This window comes from Leptidea sinapis, chromosome Z, assembly GCF_905404315.1.
Source record: "Leptidea sinapis chromosome Z, ilLepSina1.1, whole genome shotgun sequence".
In the NCBI taxonomy this organism is placed as follows: Eukaryota; Metazoa; Arthropoda; class Insecta; order Lepidoptera; family Pieridae; genus Leptidea; species Leptidea sinapis.
This window is the reverse complement of record NC_066312.1, coordinates 783,947-801,458: the sequence shown is the minus strand read 5'-3', so window position 1 is coordinate 801,458 and position 17,512 is coordinate 783,947. Positions and strand designations below refer to the sequence as shown.

General features: G+C 37.1%; 1 protein-coding gene across 1 annotated transcript in view; it reads right to left on the bottom strand.

Moving 5' to 3' along the window:
• The window catches only part of LOC126978883 (intraflagellar transport protein 122 homolog), a 33,592-nt gene extending 19,404 nt beyond the window's left edge, over positions 1 to 14,188 (bottom strand). Inside the window, exons 1-8 of the mRNA XM_050827997.1 lie at positions 14,173 to 14,188; positions 6,994 to 7,152; positions 5,978 to 6,188; positions 5,569 to 5,716; positions 4,337 to 4,491; positions 2,399 to 2,596; positions 2,078 to 2,215; positions 567 to 686 (exon numbers count right to left, since the gene is read on the bottom strand). Coding sequence (XP_050683954.1) covers positions 567 to 686; positions 2,078 to 2,215; positions 2,399 to 2,596; positions 4,337 to 4,491; positions 5,569 to 5,716; positions 5,978 to 6,188; positions 6,994 to 7,055 — 1,032 coding nt within the window. The 5' untranslated portion in view covers positions 7,056 to 7,152; positions 14,173 to 14,188. The remainder of the gene's footprint in view (positions 1 to 566; positions 687 to 2,077; positions 2,216 to 2,398; positions 2,597 to 4,336; positions 4,492 to 5,568; positions 5,717 to 5,977; positions 6,189 to 6,993; positions 7,153 to 14,172) is intronic.
• Positions 14,189 to 17,512: the final 3,324 nt, after the last annotated feature.

Below are 17,512 nucleotides of genomic sequence, written 5' to 3'. Positions count from 1 at the left end.
AAGTCAAAATATTTATTTCAATTACACCATCACAGGCACTTTCAAATACATTAACAAAAAAGGAAATCTAAGTTACCAGAATTAATTCAAATACATCCAATATGTTTAGTCTACTAATTCTGAACGGTCAATCGTGCAGCATCATAAAGACTGGTCAGCATTCAATTATATCGCCAGGCACCGGTGCAAAGTCTCCAAACAGACCAGATCTCAAAAGAGTCAAACACTCAATAATAAACACAGGGTTACTATACTCTACAGACTTCTGTATAAACTGCATGTCCTTTATAGAACTATGTCCTTCTTAAAACTCGGCCTGTTTAGGAGGTTAAAACTCATTAAGTGTTCACATGAGATGATTCAACATGAAAACAGCTCGTACGCATAGCTCAGAAGGTAAATTGGTTGATAGTTTTAGAAAATGGTAATATGGTCATGTTTACATTTTTTAATAAGCGAATGCGCTTCTCTTCTATGTCATATCATAATTATGTCCTGTCAGGCCTGTGGTGCGCCCGTCAACGGCCTACATCACAATAAATTAAAAAGTCAATAATAACACTCACCTGACCGTTCATCAAGCCCAGTAACAGAACCTCCTCCAAGTGTAGAGTGCTCACCTTCACGTAGCGGATCGGCGCCGGCATGTCCCAAGAGCGTGACCCCACCATCGTCAACTTCGTGTCCTTCGGTCATTTAAATATTTTATTAGGGAAGAGAAGGAAAACTGGTTAGGGTCAACCGCCGTCATCACAGGAGCGTTGCCAGTCCTGGATGTTTCCAGGACAACGATAGAACATGGCTATACAACACGCAAGAAAATTCATTCTGATATTGTATGTGCTAGAATTTTCCTTTATAATTTACGCCATACAAGTTTACGGCGTGTGATGCGAAGGTGAGTGACATTGGGCGGCAAAAATCAGCTCAATCAGCACTTCGTGATGATTGCGTTAAAAGACACACAGAAAAGTTATGCCTCTGTGACATGACATGACAGCAATACTGCATATGTGGCTTACGCCATTTTATGAGTTGTGTAGAGTTATAACAATGTGAGGCGGCATGAAAGCCAATTTGTCTTTGCCTTCCAGATGTCTGCGGAATTGGTAATCATACAAGATTTCGAGAGTTTGTAATTCGGCGAGGCATTAAGGGGATTGTTGTCGAATTGCAAGGATACGACAAATGGATTTTTTTTTAAGTGAACAACGCGTTAAACAAGGCTCATTGTACCCCATTCTACAAACGACACAAGTTTCTCCAGCCTCCGACCGAGAGAGACCTGCATGGCAGGTACATATCATGGCATGTCCAGTACTGATAACTATGCATGTTGGAGGCATTCAATATTGTTATACAAAAGAAGCCGTTAATGATTGTTGTCTTCGAGCTATCAAGTGGAGAGTTCTCGGTTCTTTCTGAACAAAAGCTATGAGGAATGATGAGGTGATTCAATATTTTTATTCAAAATAGGATTCAAAATCACTATTGGGTATTCTAACCATTCGAAATAATATGCCGAAGACCTGAGAAGAACGGGCGCAACAAACTCAGCGGGCTACTTCTCTTCTTAATTTAGCTAGAATATATTATGTAGTATCGTAAAATAAATTCTAGCAAATTAAATAGCCTGAGGGCGTCCGCACCATTCGCAGTCTGTGGTATCATTAAGAAAATGTTATAATAATCTTTACGACACTAACGTTTTTTAACAACTCTTTTGAATTTGGTAACACATTTATTTGTACATTTTCTGCGATCATCTTGTAAAAGTATATACATCGCTCAATAAAAGACTTACTAACTCGACTTAACCAAGTAGTAGGCATAACAAGTTTATGTTTGTTCCTCGTGTTAACTAATGTTAATGAAATGAAATAATGAAAAATTGTCACAGTTTCTAGCAAATTCGTTAATTTGCTTATGAACATAAAGAACATTCAAGAATATATTGCAACATTCAATAAAATATTGTTGGCTAAGATTTTTTCACTTGAAGTGGCATGCCCCAATTTGGTTGGCTTGCCTTTTGTTTTATTTTATTGGCGAGTGCATGACCTCGTGTTTTGTTTACCTGACACAGCAACAGTGCCGTGCTCGTGGTAACGAGCAGCGAGCATTCAGCCTTCTGCACCAACTTCTCCTTCACCTTGTACATCATGCCCTCGCTGTCAGTCTGCTCGTATATCAGGACACGCTCCGGGAGTTGCACCTGAAACATGTTGCGTGTGTACATCACTCACATCAACCAACTTACATACACTTACAACGACGTCGCCACCCTGCGCTCTACACACTAAAACAGAACGGTATATAGTTATGAATGTGACAGGTCGGCACTAAAATATCTAAAATAAGATTACATATTGGACATATAATATATTAAGACACTAACCGCTAGTCGATGCTTGTAAATGGCAATCTTGTGCACTGTGTCGTGACACTTGATCCGGACCTTGTTGCCGCTGGCGAGGTGCTGTATGATCACGTCCGTCATGTTCTCCCGGTACGCGTACTTCTCTCTGAACAGACCGTGCACCGTGTTGAACACCACCTGGTAGCACCAGATGCTACCGTCTTGACACCCCACCGCCTGTAAACATATAAACTACATTAGACATTCACGTGCATTTACACTTTCAAATAGTGTTTATTCAAATTTAACATATTTTCAATAAAACTTACTCTTTTTTGTATTTACGTGATGACCTTTTATGACTTACATTTAATAGATTGTAATATTTAAATTATACCTATTATGTAAATTCCTCCTATCGCTGTTAGATTATCTAATATATATGCGTACATAGGTCTAGGAAGAGGCCACCTGCCAACATCTATTTTTTAAATCGCAATTAATTTATATGACAATACAACGTTTGCGGGGTCAGCTAGTCTAATCTAATATAATAGAGGTTAAATATGAAATTGCCGTTTTATTATAATAGGTACTTCGAATTGACATAGAACCTTCATGGTTTGAGATTTTTGAGTGAAACTTTTTTCACATGGTACATATGTAGTTCTTGTTTTAAAAAATCATTCGATAATCGACTTTCAGTTTATTTTTTTAATTCGGCTTAGACAAGAAAGGATGCTTCGAAATTTCGAGTGATTTTTGAATACGACTTCCGACGCGGAAGTAACGCGGTAGAAACAGCTCGCAATATCAATGTTGCGTTGGGACAGGGGACTGCTAATGAACGCACCGTGCCATTTTGGTGTAAATGTTTTCATAGTGCAAACTTTGATTTGAAGAACCAACCACGTGGAAGACCCACACAGGTGAATAACAATGAATTGAAAGAGATGGTGGAAGCCGATCCGAGCCAAACTACCCAGGAATTAGCGACATGCTGTAATGTTACCTTAACAACAATATTGACGCATTTGCGTCAAATCAATAAAATAAAAAATATGAAAAAAGGGTGCTTCATGATTTGACTGATCTGCAGACAGAAACGTGAGTTGAAACTTGTGTTGTGAAATGAAGGATTATTGGATCGAATTGTGTGACATGCGATCACAAGTGGACTCTTTACGATAACCGTAAGCGAAAAATGCAATAGCTGACCCCAGATAAAACGTCGCAACAGTGTCCTAAAGCAAAGCTTTATTGGTAATAAAAAGGTAAGGTTTCGTGGTCTCAGCGTGGGGTTATTCACTATTATAGGTTTCTCCGATCTGGTCAAGAAATAACGGAGATGTCTACTGTGCCGAACTCCGAACAATAATAGCAAAACTAACAGAGAAACAACCCCGACTCATGAATCGATCTTCACCATTACTTCTCCATGATAACGCTGAAATTTTTAAATGTGGACTCAATGAGGCTATAGGTATTAAAAAAGGAGCGGCGATCGCCGTTTTGTAAACAGCCGGATGTAGCAAAACTGACAACACTCCTCTCTGTGTATGTATGATCACTGTTTTGTTTGTAAAATTCAAAATAATCTAGTTTTTATAAGGCTGTGGGCACCACCGCGTGCCTAACACATTATTTACGAGCCTTTCAATCTAGAGAAATCACTCTATAGACGAAAACACACTTAATTAAACGGGAATCCTATTAATTAGACTCCGCAGTGCGTCCATGCGTCTGTCTGTCGGTGCGCTGCATCTGTCTATCTTACAAACCACAATAATGAAAAAGTTGAAATTTGCCATGCTTATTAAAAAGGTTGTGCGATTTTCGGAACCTAGCACACTTGCGAGTTTGGAGGCAAATCAGGCTTGAAGTTTAGTTGTGACTTTGCGCTAAATATGTTAGTTGACAACCACCTGTAAACTTTGCTTATGCCCTTGCATATTAACAATTCTTAATGCAAGTTACCAGCGCTCCAAAAGAAGGCGACGGAGCGATGGACCAGACCCACTCGAGTTCCGTAGTGAGCACAATGACACCTTCAGATGTAAGCACACTCCATCCACCAATTCCCCCGACGAGCACTAATGCCCCGCTGACATGTATCGACAGAGCTGCTATACCTGCAAATAATATAAATTATGAACTTCACTGTTACACACGGTAGAGTGACCAGACACTGTCTATTCAGAGACAAAATCTAAACATAGACTTATATAAATACATCATGCATTAAACTAAAACTTATATTTTGCTTTGATTTTTGTATCTGATTTTGTCAATAAGGCTCCATGAAGGAATACTTAACCTTTGAAAACACCAACCAATGGGTTAAGCTTGAAGAGTCTTGACTTGTATTCATAATACCCCTAGCTAGGGCAGATGATAAGCATTCACAGTACATCTCCATAACAATTCGGAACTTTGATCAGATGTGGATTCATAAGATTTAGAGTAAGAACAGACGGTTTTATTATCATATAAATTATTTAGTCAGTGTTAAAGGCATAAAAAGCATTTAAATTTTTCAAAATTGATTCTTTAGAATTCTTTTTAATGTCATTTCTAACATACTAGATACTACTACCACTTTGGAAACAAATGACACTCTGAGAGAGAAACTCCATTATGATAATAACTACATAAAAATTGTAGTAAGAGTTGGTTGTGAAGACTGAGTGTGATGGGGCTGACTTGTTGCTCTTAAATTCTATGAAAATACAATTGAGAAGTTTATCTTGCTAGTCAATCTCAGTTATTAAATATTTGCTACAAATAATGAAGTATGTTTGCATCCTAATATGTTAAGGGAGGATCAGCATTTACATAAATTGGAACACATGTGAAACAAAGAAAGCAATAGGTATAAATTATATATTGATAACTAGACACTAAGTTTTTTCAATCATTCATTGAACAGCTAAATACCTAAAATGTAACTTTACTCTTAACTCATAATAATGAAGTAGCACCAACAATCTCCACAAGCCAGTTTCTTGTATCAGCAGATGAATGACAAGAACATTACCAAACTAATAAAGCAAGAAATATACAAACACATGAAATTATTAAGGCACTTTGGTAATGGCGGGCAAGGATCTAAATAGGGGCACCATGGTAAGGATTAATGGTTCCACCTCCACAAAATCATCATTGAGGCATTGCAGGTCTGTGTTTGTTTATAATAAAGCCAAGATTACCTATGTATCTCTCTTTCCATATTTGTTGTCCAGCTATATTGTAAAAAGAAAGAGTTTCATTCCAATCTGTGATCAGCAGTACATTCTTAGAAAAAGCCACTGCCCATACTGCAGCATCTCTAACAATCTTTTGAATTTCATCACCAAGCTGAAAATTTTAAATAATAAAATACTTATGGTGTCTAATACAAAATTGCACACATTATATATATTTAAAAAAAATAAGATTCAGCTGCATAAGAACTTAATGCAATATTATATGTTTGTCATTTGTCTATGACTAATTTCTGAAGTAGTAAATTGTGTAAAGTATATTAGTTATACACAAGACCACTGCTTCATAAAGAAAACATGACACAATAAATTTGAAACAAAAATATTGTAAGATTTATATTTTGATTGTACATACTTTATCTCTAATAGAAACCATACCACTTGCCAACCCTATGGCTAAGTGTTGACCATTAGCAGACCAAGCGCAACATGTTATTCTACCAGACACACGATACTTTTGAACAGCTTTCACATCAGTTGACCAAAATGCAAAATCTGATAATGCACATGATGCTAAATGGAATGTAACTGGGTTATATGCAAGGCACTGAACTGCTTCACTGTGTCTGAAACAAAATAGCAGTTTAAGCATTATTACTTTCAAACAATTTTAATAAAGTTGAGAACTCAGGTAATGCAAGCAGAATAAATTAAGATGAGTAAAAAATATCATTGATTTACCTAGAGCAGACTGTCAGCAATGGCCTAAGATCTATATATATTATATATAATGAAAATGGTCATTGTTTGAGGCACTTTCACGCCTAAACCACTGATCATATCGACATGAAACTACCACCATTAGATGCGAAATTTATCCTAGATGATTTATGACTACTTATTTTTCAAATTCCAATGATCCTTCCTATTAAAATTCGCCCAAGGAAGCGGGTGGGAATGGCTAGTAATTATATAATCATGTAATAATGATGATGAGTGATACTATGTTTTTTCATTTGATCTTGAACATGAAGTTAGAGAGAACGAATAGTCATGTGAGTTGAGATAAGTGGATGTATAACCATCTCAGAAGGTTGTAGTTGGTACACATCTGTACTTACGAATATTTTAAAATGCCTTCCATTTTAGAGTTCCAAATTATAACATTTTTGTCAGCACTTCCACTGGCAAACTTTCTGCCATCTATACAGTAGTCTACCGCATGAACTGGACCTTTATGGGCCTGGAGAAGTTGAAGCAATCCTCCCTCAAGAGGATCATACACCATAATTTTTTCCCCAGCCCCAACTACTAATTGAGTGCCATCAGGACTAAAGCAGATTGCTTGGACACTAAAAGAAAATAGACTATTTTAAATCGATTCTTTTCATAGCTTTCTATAAATTATTTTAGACTAGTATTATATATTACCTAGAGCATTCAATTTTATCAGCTTCGTGGATTTTGTTAACCCACTTAGGCACTGTTCGCATTTTTAGAAGTTATAGTAGAATTAGTTTTATAAAGGTATTCTAACTTTCATCTCATTTTTAAATGTATCGATAAACGGTTGCTACCGAAGTACGAAAACTGTAAACAAACGAAACAAAATAAACATTTAATCTAAGTGACAAATCAGTAATGACAGCCACAGAGTACATTTTGTTACGTGACAGCCAAAGAGCAAATAATTTCTAAACTATTCTTATAGTAGCGGCTTTTGCGGAAACACCACCACAATGTAGGCAATGTCAAGTTGAGGCCACGTATCTATGAGCATTTGTACGGTGATGATGAATTTTCAAAGTTTTATGTTAGTGCTGGTGTTTTATAAAACATTTTTATAGTTTTAAACTTCTGAAACCTGCCGTTAGTCCAATGAGTAATGACGTTTTAACGTCGTGACGTTTTTGCGTTAGTCAGACTAGACTAGAGGAGGAGTGCTGGTGTGGTTTAGCCGCAAACGACAAATAGTTGCGATTAATGATTTATTCATAGTTATGAATTACTATAACCTAATATATATTGTTTTTAAGGGATTTCGTATTGAATCTCACAACAGAATTTACGTTTGGAACTTTAAGATATTTCCCCAAATATTGATCCAACCATCATACATCATTGCATTCAGAGTACCTACTACTCAAGGCATGAGAGAAAATTTAGAAATTTAAGGGATTCTGTTTGTGAGGCTCACTAATAAAATGTATCTGCATTTTTATTCCCCAGGCTACCCGAATAAACTAGCAGTTTCGGACTGTAAATAAACAAATTTTGAGGTGACCCTAATCGTGGGCATGCGACGTATGTTTGGCGGTGAGCAAAGCATTCCCTTAATTCAACTCCACAATACTGGAATGCTTAGCCCTGTACTTTATTAATAGTCATGCTGTAAACCAACTTCTTGCGCCCGATCATCTCAGGTCTGAGGCACACTATTTTGAATGGGTGGTAGTTTTTGGCGGCCAATAAAATATGATTCTAAATCCTATTTTGAATAATAATATTTGAATTTGTCACTTTTTGGAACAATATCTTCATCAGCTAAATATGACAAAGAAAAAACATCTATTTGTAATACTAATTGCCAAGTGGGGAAGCCACTCACAGAATAGACCTACGACAGTATGAGCAGTGCTTAATTAAATCGTAAAATGTTTCGAGCTGATACAGGGGAAGCAGGGTTGCAACGGATGGATTTGAAGAAAATGGATGTCATCAAAAAAGCGTGAGAATACTTCAAGCTGGCCACTTAAGGAGTATTGCTATCATCTGAAGTGTAAGGGCAGCAGACATAGCTAACATCAAGTGATCGTTACGGTCATTAAGAAATATTGCAATTCTGTTTGACCCCGTAGGGCTTAGGGCATAACGATTATAACCCTCAAACATGATCACAACTAAAGTTAACACAAAACTCGTACCTACATATGAATCCTATCCCCACAAATATTGATATTAAGTGCATAAATATTCAATAAGTATCGGGTGGTTAAATTTTACGGCCCGATGTTGAATGTGAATAACACCTAAACGTCAAGTTCTATTCTATTCTATTCTTCCTACTGTGGCTTCTGTGGAAGATATACCATAGATTTGCCAGAATCACGTTAGATTAGACTACCAAGCTTTGAGTATGTGTCTTCTAAGTTTAACGGTAATAATCGGTGTTCAGATTACATAAACTTTAATTTTCTAATAATATCTGAAACAAATTATATACGTGCTTGTAAGACTATAAACGACATAGACAAATAGAAATACTTAAATAATTAATTAATATAAGTACTAAATAATATTTAAAACTTAATCTTATTTATTTTAATATATTTATACAAAATATTTACAAAAGGAATCAAAGTGTTCAAATCAAAATGCATATTGTGCACTTCGTGATGTTTTTGGTCAATTTAATCGTTCAAATGTGCGTACAATCGGAAATATCGTACAAAAATTTGAGCAAACTGGATCTGTAGGAAATTTGAAAACACCAGTGCATGCTCGTACAGATCGTTCTGCAGAAAATATTGCTGCTGTTCGCGATAGTGATCATCATCAAGTCGTCGTCGTGACCAACAATTACACCTCTCACGCTCGTCGTTGATGAACATTATGCATAAGGACTTGCATTTACATGCTTACAAGGTGCAATTGACTCAAGAATTAAAATCTCTTCACCATTCCAAACTTTGTCAATCCTTCGTCAATAAGCAGAATTGCCGCATTTGGGCGAATGCTAATCCAAGAGTGATTGTCGAAAAACCAATGCACCCACAAAGAGTGACTGTTTGGTGCGGTTTATGGGCTGGCGTCATCATCTGGCCGTATTTATCCAAAATGAGGCCGGTCAGGCAGTTACTGTGAATGGTGTTCGCTATCGTGAGATGATAACGAAATTTTAATGGCCTGAATTGGAAGTTATAGCGGTAGACGATATGCGGTTTCAACAGGATGGTGCCACTTGCCACACAGCTAACGAAACAATGGCTCAATTCGCGACTAATTCAATAGCCGTGTTACCGTGTTATCTTACGTGGTGTCAATGTCAATTGGCCGCCTCTAAGATCATGTGATTTAACAACGTTGGACTTCTTTCCTTGGTGTTATTTGAAAGAAAAGATGTACGTCAATAAGCCATCAACAATTCAAGAGGTAAATGATAAGATAATTCGATACATTAACTGCATTGAACCTCAATTATGCCTCAGCGTCATCTAAAATTTGGATCATCGGATGGAGGTGTGCCGCCGAGGTCACGGCGGCTATTTGGCCGATATTTTTTTCCATACACAAATGACCATACCATTTTATCATAATAATATGAAATGACAATAATTTCCCAAATAATTCTATTTTATTCAAAATTAACATCGGCCCTTAAAATTTAACCATCCTTTAGAATAAAGAGTGATATAATTGGTCATAGAAGTAAAAAAATGTAAAAGGCATATCGTAGCACTTGAAGGAAATATATATTCTTATATTCGCTTTAATCAATCTACCCGGATTTGGCCTAATACCTAGAACTGCATGACGAATATTTAATTTGAAACAAGTATATATATATATATATATATATATATATATATATATATCTAATGATTATCCAGCCAGTTGTTTTCATACCTTTTTTTATGGAATAGGAGGACAAACGAGCGTACGGGTAACCTGGAGCTAAGTGATCACCGCCGCCCACATTCTCTTGCAACACCAGAGGAATCACAAGAGCGTTGCCGGCCTTTAAGGAAGGTGTACGCGCTTTTTTTGAAGGTACCCATGTCGTATCGTCCCGGAAACACCGCACAAGGTAGCTCATTCCACAGCTTAGTAGTACGAGGAAGAAAGCTCCTTGAAAACCGCACTGTGGAGGACCGCCACACATCCAGATGGTGGGGATGATATCCTAATTTGTGGCGTGTCGTGCGAAGGTGGAATTCGGCGGCAGGAATCAAGTTAAATAGCTCTTCGGAACACTCCCCGTGATAAATGCGGTAGAAGACACACAATGAAGCGACATCTCTACGCAACGCCAAGTGATCCAACCGTTCACAGAGCACTGGGTCCCCGACAATTCGAGCTTTGGAGAATTCAAGTTGTTTTTTATTTCTTTTTCTTATAAGGAGACCAACGGCGTATGGATAATTTGAAAAAAACCGTGTGGTGGCACCGACTTAAGATCTATCAATAGGTAGCTCAAACACAGGTTTGCATAATAGGTGTATTAAATTAAATTTTAGTTATTTGATACTTTTCAGTTTTTGAAGTCAGTTTTTATAAACGTAATTTTTATTGCAGTTATAAACCTATTTAAATATGATTGAAATATTCGTTTATTGTATTTTCGTTTGATTTGGCCTTGTTACCAATGCTCTAAATAAATAAAATAAACAATCAATGTAATTTGTCAGAAATACCACTCCCCCAGTCGAAACCGGCGTGAAATAGCGGCTATGCCGCTGTGTTTCGTCCGGTGAGTGGGATATCCGGAGGCCGACTGGTACAAGTAAAATTATTTTAAGACCAATTGCAAACAACTCACAGCCTAGCTAAATAAATAATAATAATTTACCTAAAGCAAAAATCGTCCAATGAAAATAGGACGTAAGTCTCAGAATACATTAGAATGGCCTACGTCTGTTTTAAGTATATAATTCATAAGGGCCATAAAAATGGACATGTACTAGCCCAAGATTAAATTCTAAAATTCGGATTACAATAATAATAATTATTCTCAAAACAAATTACAAACGCCAAAATATCAAATATATATCCATTCATAAACGAACATACCGGTATAATATTAGGTAAGAGGCAGTCTATACAGTCCAGAGTACGACGGGTGGCCAAATTGAGAATACTCTGGGAGGGATTCCCCGACTCTGGCAGTGTCTCCTGGAGGAAAATATCTTTAACGAGCGCTGTCATATTGTTGTGGGAGAGTAGGGGAGGGGATCGGCTCCGGTTTTTCACATTTTCGCCGATTTAAGGGTGCTGTATCTGCCAACGGCCTTGAGTATCTGGGTGGAGCGAGATGTTTTCCCCGCACCTACCGGGCCCCGGCAATTTTTCGCTGGCCTCACGGCCGCGCTGTAATCGGCTACTCCATCGTTGCGTCGTGCGTGCGGGCGGCTGTTGTCGAACTATCGATACTTTGGTTATGGATATATTATTTATTATAAGCCGGAAATCATCTATAATATATATAGGGCCATCGATATAACATTGAATATTTAGATTAATTATACTATAGTATTGCTGTGTAGGTATCGAACATATCGATAGTTTATCGATATTATTTGGCTTCAATTATCAATTATAATCCTACTGATAAAGGACTATTGAACTGAAACACTTTTGTGTGTCATGACTGTCATTTTTATTAGAAAGAAAGAAAAAAGATATGGAAATAAAACAAAAATATTTTAATAAATAAAAAAAAATATAAAAAAGAATATTTGTGTTATTGTTTGAGATTTATTTATTTTCCATTGTTAAAAAGTTATATTTTTACTATGTTTTATTTGTACTCTATCGCTATCATTGTCATCTATTAGAAATATCTATTTCAAGAAGAAAAGTCCAAATGTAACAAATACAACCTCAATCAAGTCAATTTCCTATAACAGTAGAGTAGTAGTAGTATACAACAGTAGATTTACAAGAGCAAAATCTCAAGTCACTTGCCTAATATGCAAATATCTGGATTGAGCAGGTTAACAATTACTGTAAAGTAGATCCTCTAGATGAAGGCACAACCTGAGATTTGAACAAAGCATCCAAGATTTTATGACGATGCGTCACTCGAACGGTTAGCTTAGTTGAGATCACTGGTACGGAACGCCAGAGGTCGTCGGTTCGAGTCCCGCATCGTTCATAAAATTTTGTATTCAAATTATATTTGTTTATTAATCCTAGAAGTCACACACTTCAAATAAAATCACTTCAATTGAATACTTTAAAAACATGAATTGTTTAAATATAAATAGCACGTGATAATTTATAATATTTTGTAAATAATGTTTGTTTTTAATTATAATTATTGAATCAAGTCGAAATTCAAAATTCTAGACAATAACCAAGAAATTTTTGAAAGCTTTCTATGAATTCTAATCTTTTAAAATCGGTCCAGAAATGGCCGAAAAACAATTTAACTCAGAAATCAATTGGAGTCACCCGGCTCCGCTCAGCTTCACTTAAAAAATAGTACTTTAACGTCAAACAAGAGTGTTCGAATTAACAAATGCACCAATACACATACACATGATTTACACGTATATGATAATTATGTATTTAATATGTTGTTGCTAGGTAGAGACTTGTCTAAAGATCCCACTTCCCAGGAATCGATCCATTAACAGTTTTTTTGAGATTGTATCAGCATAGCAATGATATGTTGGACACCTCCAACATACATTGCTATGCAGACGACAGGACTGGTGATGCCGTATACACGGGCCTTGCAGGTCTCTCTCGGGTAATCGTCGACCATAACCTTGAACCTTTCCACCAAAAAAACCCAATTTGTCGTATCACTGCTCTTCGACAACACTTGCCTTAAAGCCTCGCCTAGTATCGGAATACTGGGTCTCAAAATCTCGAGCAATTGCCAATTCCGTGGCCATCTTGAGGTCAAAGACAAATTGGCTTCGAAGAAGCTGGGCGTTATTAATAGAGCACGGCAATACTTCAAGCCGGCCCACATTCTGGCGCTGTACAAAGCGCAGGTCCGGCCACACATGGTGTATTGCTGCAATCTCTGGTCTGGCGCACCCAGTATCAGCTCGATCCATTTGACCGCGTGCAACGCAGAGCGGCTTGAATTGTCGGGGACCCAGTGCTCTGTGAACGGCTGGATCACTTAGCGTTGCGTAGAAACGTCGCTTCATTGTGTGTCTTCTACCGCATTTATCACGGGGAATGTTCCGAAGAGCTGTTTAACCTGATTCCTGCCTCTGAATTCCAGCTTCGCACTACCCGCCACAAGTTAGGATATCATCCCCACCATCTGGATGTTTGGCGGTCCTCCACAGTGCGGTTTTCAAGGACCTTTCTTCCACGTACAGCAAAGCTGTGGAATGAACTTCCTTGTGCGGTATTTCCAGGACGATACGGCATGGGTACCTTTAAAAAAAGCGCGTACAGCTTCCTTGAAGGCTGGCAACGCTGATGTTATTCCTATGGTGTTGCAAGAGACTGTGGGCGGCTTATTTAACACCAGGTGACCCCTACGCTTCATGACACGTTTGCTATTTCTCACTCTATCTCAATCGGTCTCAATGTCCTTCTCCCTCATCTTGGATAAAAACGTCCCATATTTACGTGACACTTTATTGCCACATATAACTAGCACTGGATTTAATAGATGATCCCAAATTCGTTCTCTGCACTCTTGAGAACCTCGGATTCGATATCCATATTGTTGAAATCATAAATTTGAGCGGCGGCCATCTTGGATTTCAAAAATGATCCCAAATTCGTTTTCAGCACCCTCGAGAACCTCGGAAATGATATCCATAATGTTGAAATCATAATTTTGCGCGGCAGCCATCTTAGATTTAAAAAAATAAAACCTGCACGATACAAGGCTAGTAGGGAAGATGTTCTACTTACTAGCAGCCGCGCGCTAAGCCTGCACGATAGAAGGCTAGTAGGGAAGCCCGAGGAGGAAGAAATACTCTTCTTCAATCGGTGTCAAACGCTCTCATGCGCCTAAAGAAGTTTCACTTCAAAAACTTTTTTGCACACTGTACATTGCACAAACGACATTTGAGCCAGGCGTCATATCTACCTAATATAAATGAGAGGACACGCAAAAGTGTTTCGGTTCAACAGTCCGCTATCAATAGGATATTATAACAGCTGATAATTGAAGCCATAAATATCGATAAACTATCGATAGTATGGATATTTTCGATACACAGTAATACTATAGTATACTTGAATCTAAATATTCAATGTTATATCGATAGCCCTATAGATATTATAGATGATTTCCGGCTTATAATAAATCATATATCGATAACAAAGTATCGATAGTTCGACAACAGCAGCCCGCCCGCACGACGCAAAATGAAATTTTATTATTTACACAATATGTACCTTATACTAAAATAAAACAAGTGTCACTAAAGCGGGATGTGCGAATTAGTGCACCATAAAATTACAACAAGTAGCGTCCCCTCTCCGTCCGACAGTCATGAGAATTGATATAAAAAACAAGGAATAGTTATTTATATTCAAATTCAAAATCAAATATTTTTTAGTCAAAAACTACCACCCATTCCAAAATGAATGCCTCAGACCTGAGAAGAATGGGCGCAACAAACTCAGCGGCCTTTTTTTTTCATCGAATAAATATGTTTACACAGTAATATTGTATAATAAAACTTATTATTGAATAGCCTTAGGGCGGTAACTCCATTCCCAATCTGTGGTATCATTAAGAAAGTCATTTATGTTATAGTAACCTTTACCACACAAACGTTTTTTAACAATTCTTTTGAATAACGTAATACTTTTGTTTTGAACATTTTCTGGGATCTTGTTGTAAAAACATATACATCGCCCCACAAAAGACTTACTAACTCGACTTAGCCGAATAGTAGGCATCATCATATGTTTATGTCTGTTCTTGGTTTTAACATTATGGTTATGACAGTTTCTGGCAAATTCACTTATGTGGCTGTGAACATACATTACATTATCAAGAATATATTGAGAAGCAGCAGTCAAGATGTTAATTTCTTTGAATTTTGCTCTCAATGATTCTTTAGGACCTAGGTTGTAAATAGCGTGAATAGCCCTCTTCTGCAGCACAAATATTGTATTAATATCGGCAGCGTTGCCCCATAGCAATATACTATAGGACATAATACTATGGAAATAACTAAAGTATACTTAGTCGCGCCGTATCTGTGTCAGTTAATTGTCTAATCTTATTAACCGCGTATGCTGCAGAACTAAGTTTGTTCGCCAATCCTTTAATATTATCTAATAGAATCCTTCATTGTAATTTGTAATCTAGAGCTATGCCAAGAAATAAAGCAGATTCCACCGGTTCCTCTCACTCTCTCACCTCTCCGTTAAACAAAACATTTGCATTTACATTTTTGACATTTGGTACGGTAAAGTCAATGTATTTAGTTTCCTTGCTATTTAACAATAGGTTATTAGCGCTAAACCAGTACACGATGTCAGATAGAATATCGTTCACTTCGTCATACATAGCTTAGTTTCTTTTCACTTTCGTGTCGTCCGCAAACAATACTACCTTATGTTTTTTCTCTATAAGATTAGGAAGATCATTTATATAGACAAGGAAGAGGAAGGGTCCAAGAATAGACCCTTGTGGGATCCCCATACTGAGAGGAGTCCCAGGAGATCTCCTGCCATTAACGTCGACCCTCTGCATTCTATTTTTTTTTATGGAATAGGAGGACAAACGAGCGTACGGGTCACCTGGTGTTAAGTGATCACCGCCGCCCACATTCTCTTGCAACATCAGAGGAATCACAAGAGCGTTGCCGGCCTTTAAGGAGGGTGTATTGTAGTACGAGGGAGAAAGCTGCTTGAAAACCGCACTGTAGAGGGGGATGTGGGGATGAAATCCTAACTTGTGGCGTGTCGTGCGAAGGTGGAATTCGGCGGCAGGAATCAGGTTAAACAGCTATTGTTTAGATATGAAGTTAGAAGATCGAGCGCACTTCCTTTTATGCCATAGTGGTATAGCTTCCTGACCAGCGTTGAACGTTGAACACAATCAAAAGCCTTAGATAAATCACAGAAGATGCCAAGTGCATTCTGCGATTCCTCCCAGGTATCAAAAATATTCATGATTAGCTCAACACCTGCATCCGTTGATGAACGTTGCCTAGTAAAGCCAAATTGTTTCAAATGAAGTAAGTTATGAGAATTAAAGTAAAGTAAAAGCATTTGGCTTAAAATTATTTTTTCAAAAATTTTACTAAGGGTCGGCAAAACCGACTCAGGACGGTAGTTATTCGGGTCAGAAGAGCATCCCGACTTAAATATTGGTGTAATTTTACTATGTTTTAGAAGGTCAGGAAGCACGCCGCGATTAATACAATTATTAAAGACAATTGCAAGATATGGTGCTATGACATCAATTATTGAACTTATTATTTTAACAGAAATGCCCCATATATCAGCAGTTTTTTTCATGTCGAGAGAGTTAATAGTTTTAATAATTTCTCCAGGGCTAACAAAACTAAAATTGAAAGTTTGTTAGCATTCTTTAACATTTTCCGAAGAAGTGACTCAGCAACACTGATGGAGGAGACAAGAGTGCTTGTGATAGAAACTGGAATGTCAGGAAAAAAATTCTCAAAAGCAGAAGCTTCTTCCTGCTGTGATTGAATTATAGTATTGTTTATTGATAGATTGTATTCAATGTTGCGGTCTTTCACTCCCAGTCATCTTTATTTTATTCGGTGCATTTTTAATTATCTGTCTGATATGCATAGACTTTGCAATAGAACAAACACTTTTAAATAATTTAGAGTATTTTTTAACATACTCGAGAAAAGATGCATCATGATTATATAATGATCTCTCACTATATCGTTCATATAGCCTTTGTCTGCTCCTATGAATGCCATCTGTTGTCCAATCATTAAATGACAAGAGACCACCTGATTTTACTGTCTTGTAAGTAAATATAGAAGCAAACTCTGTTTTAATTATTTTAAATAACATATCATAAATTTCATTGGGATTAATATTATATTTCAATAAATCCAAATTTGAGAATTTAACTGACACTTTACCTCTATATTTCTCCATTCGCCTATTATTCACAGGAAGAAATGTAAACTTTTTAATTTTAGTACATTTATTGACCTCAATATTAAAAGAGGCTAACTGGCCAAATTGGTCTGAACACAGATTGTTTATTATTGCCTGAGAAATGGGTTTTTTAATTTGAGAATAT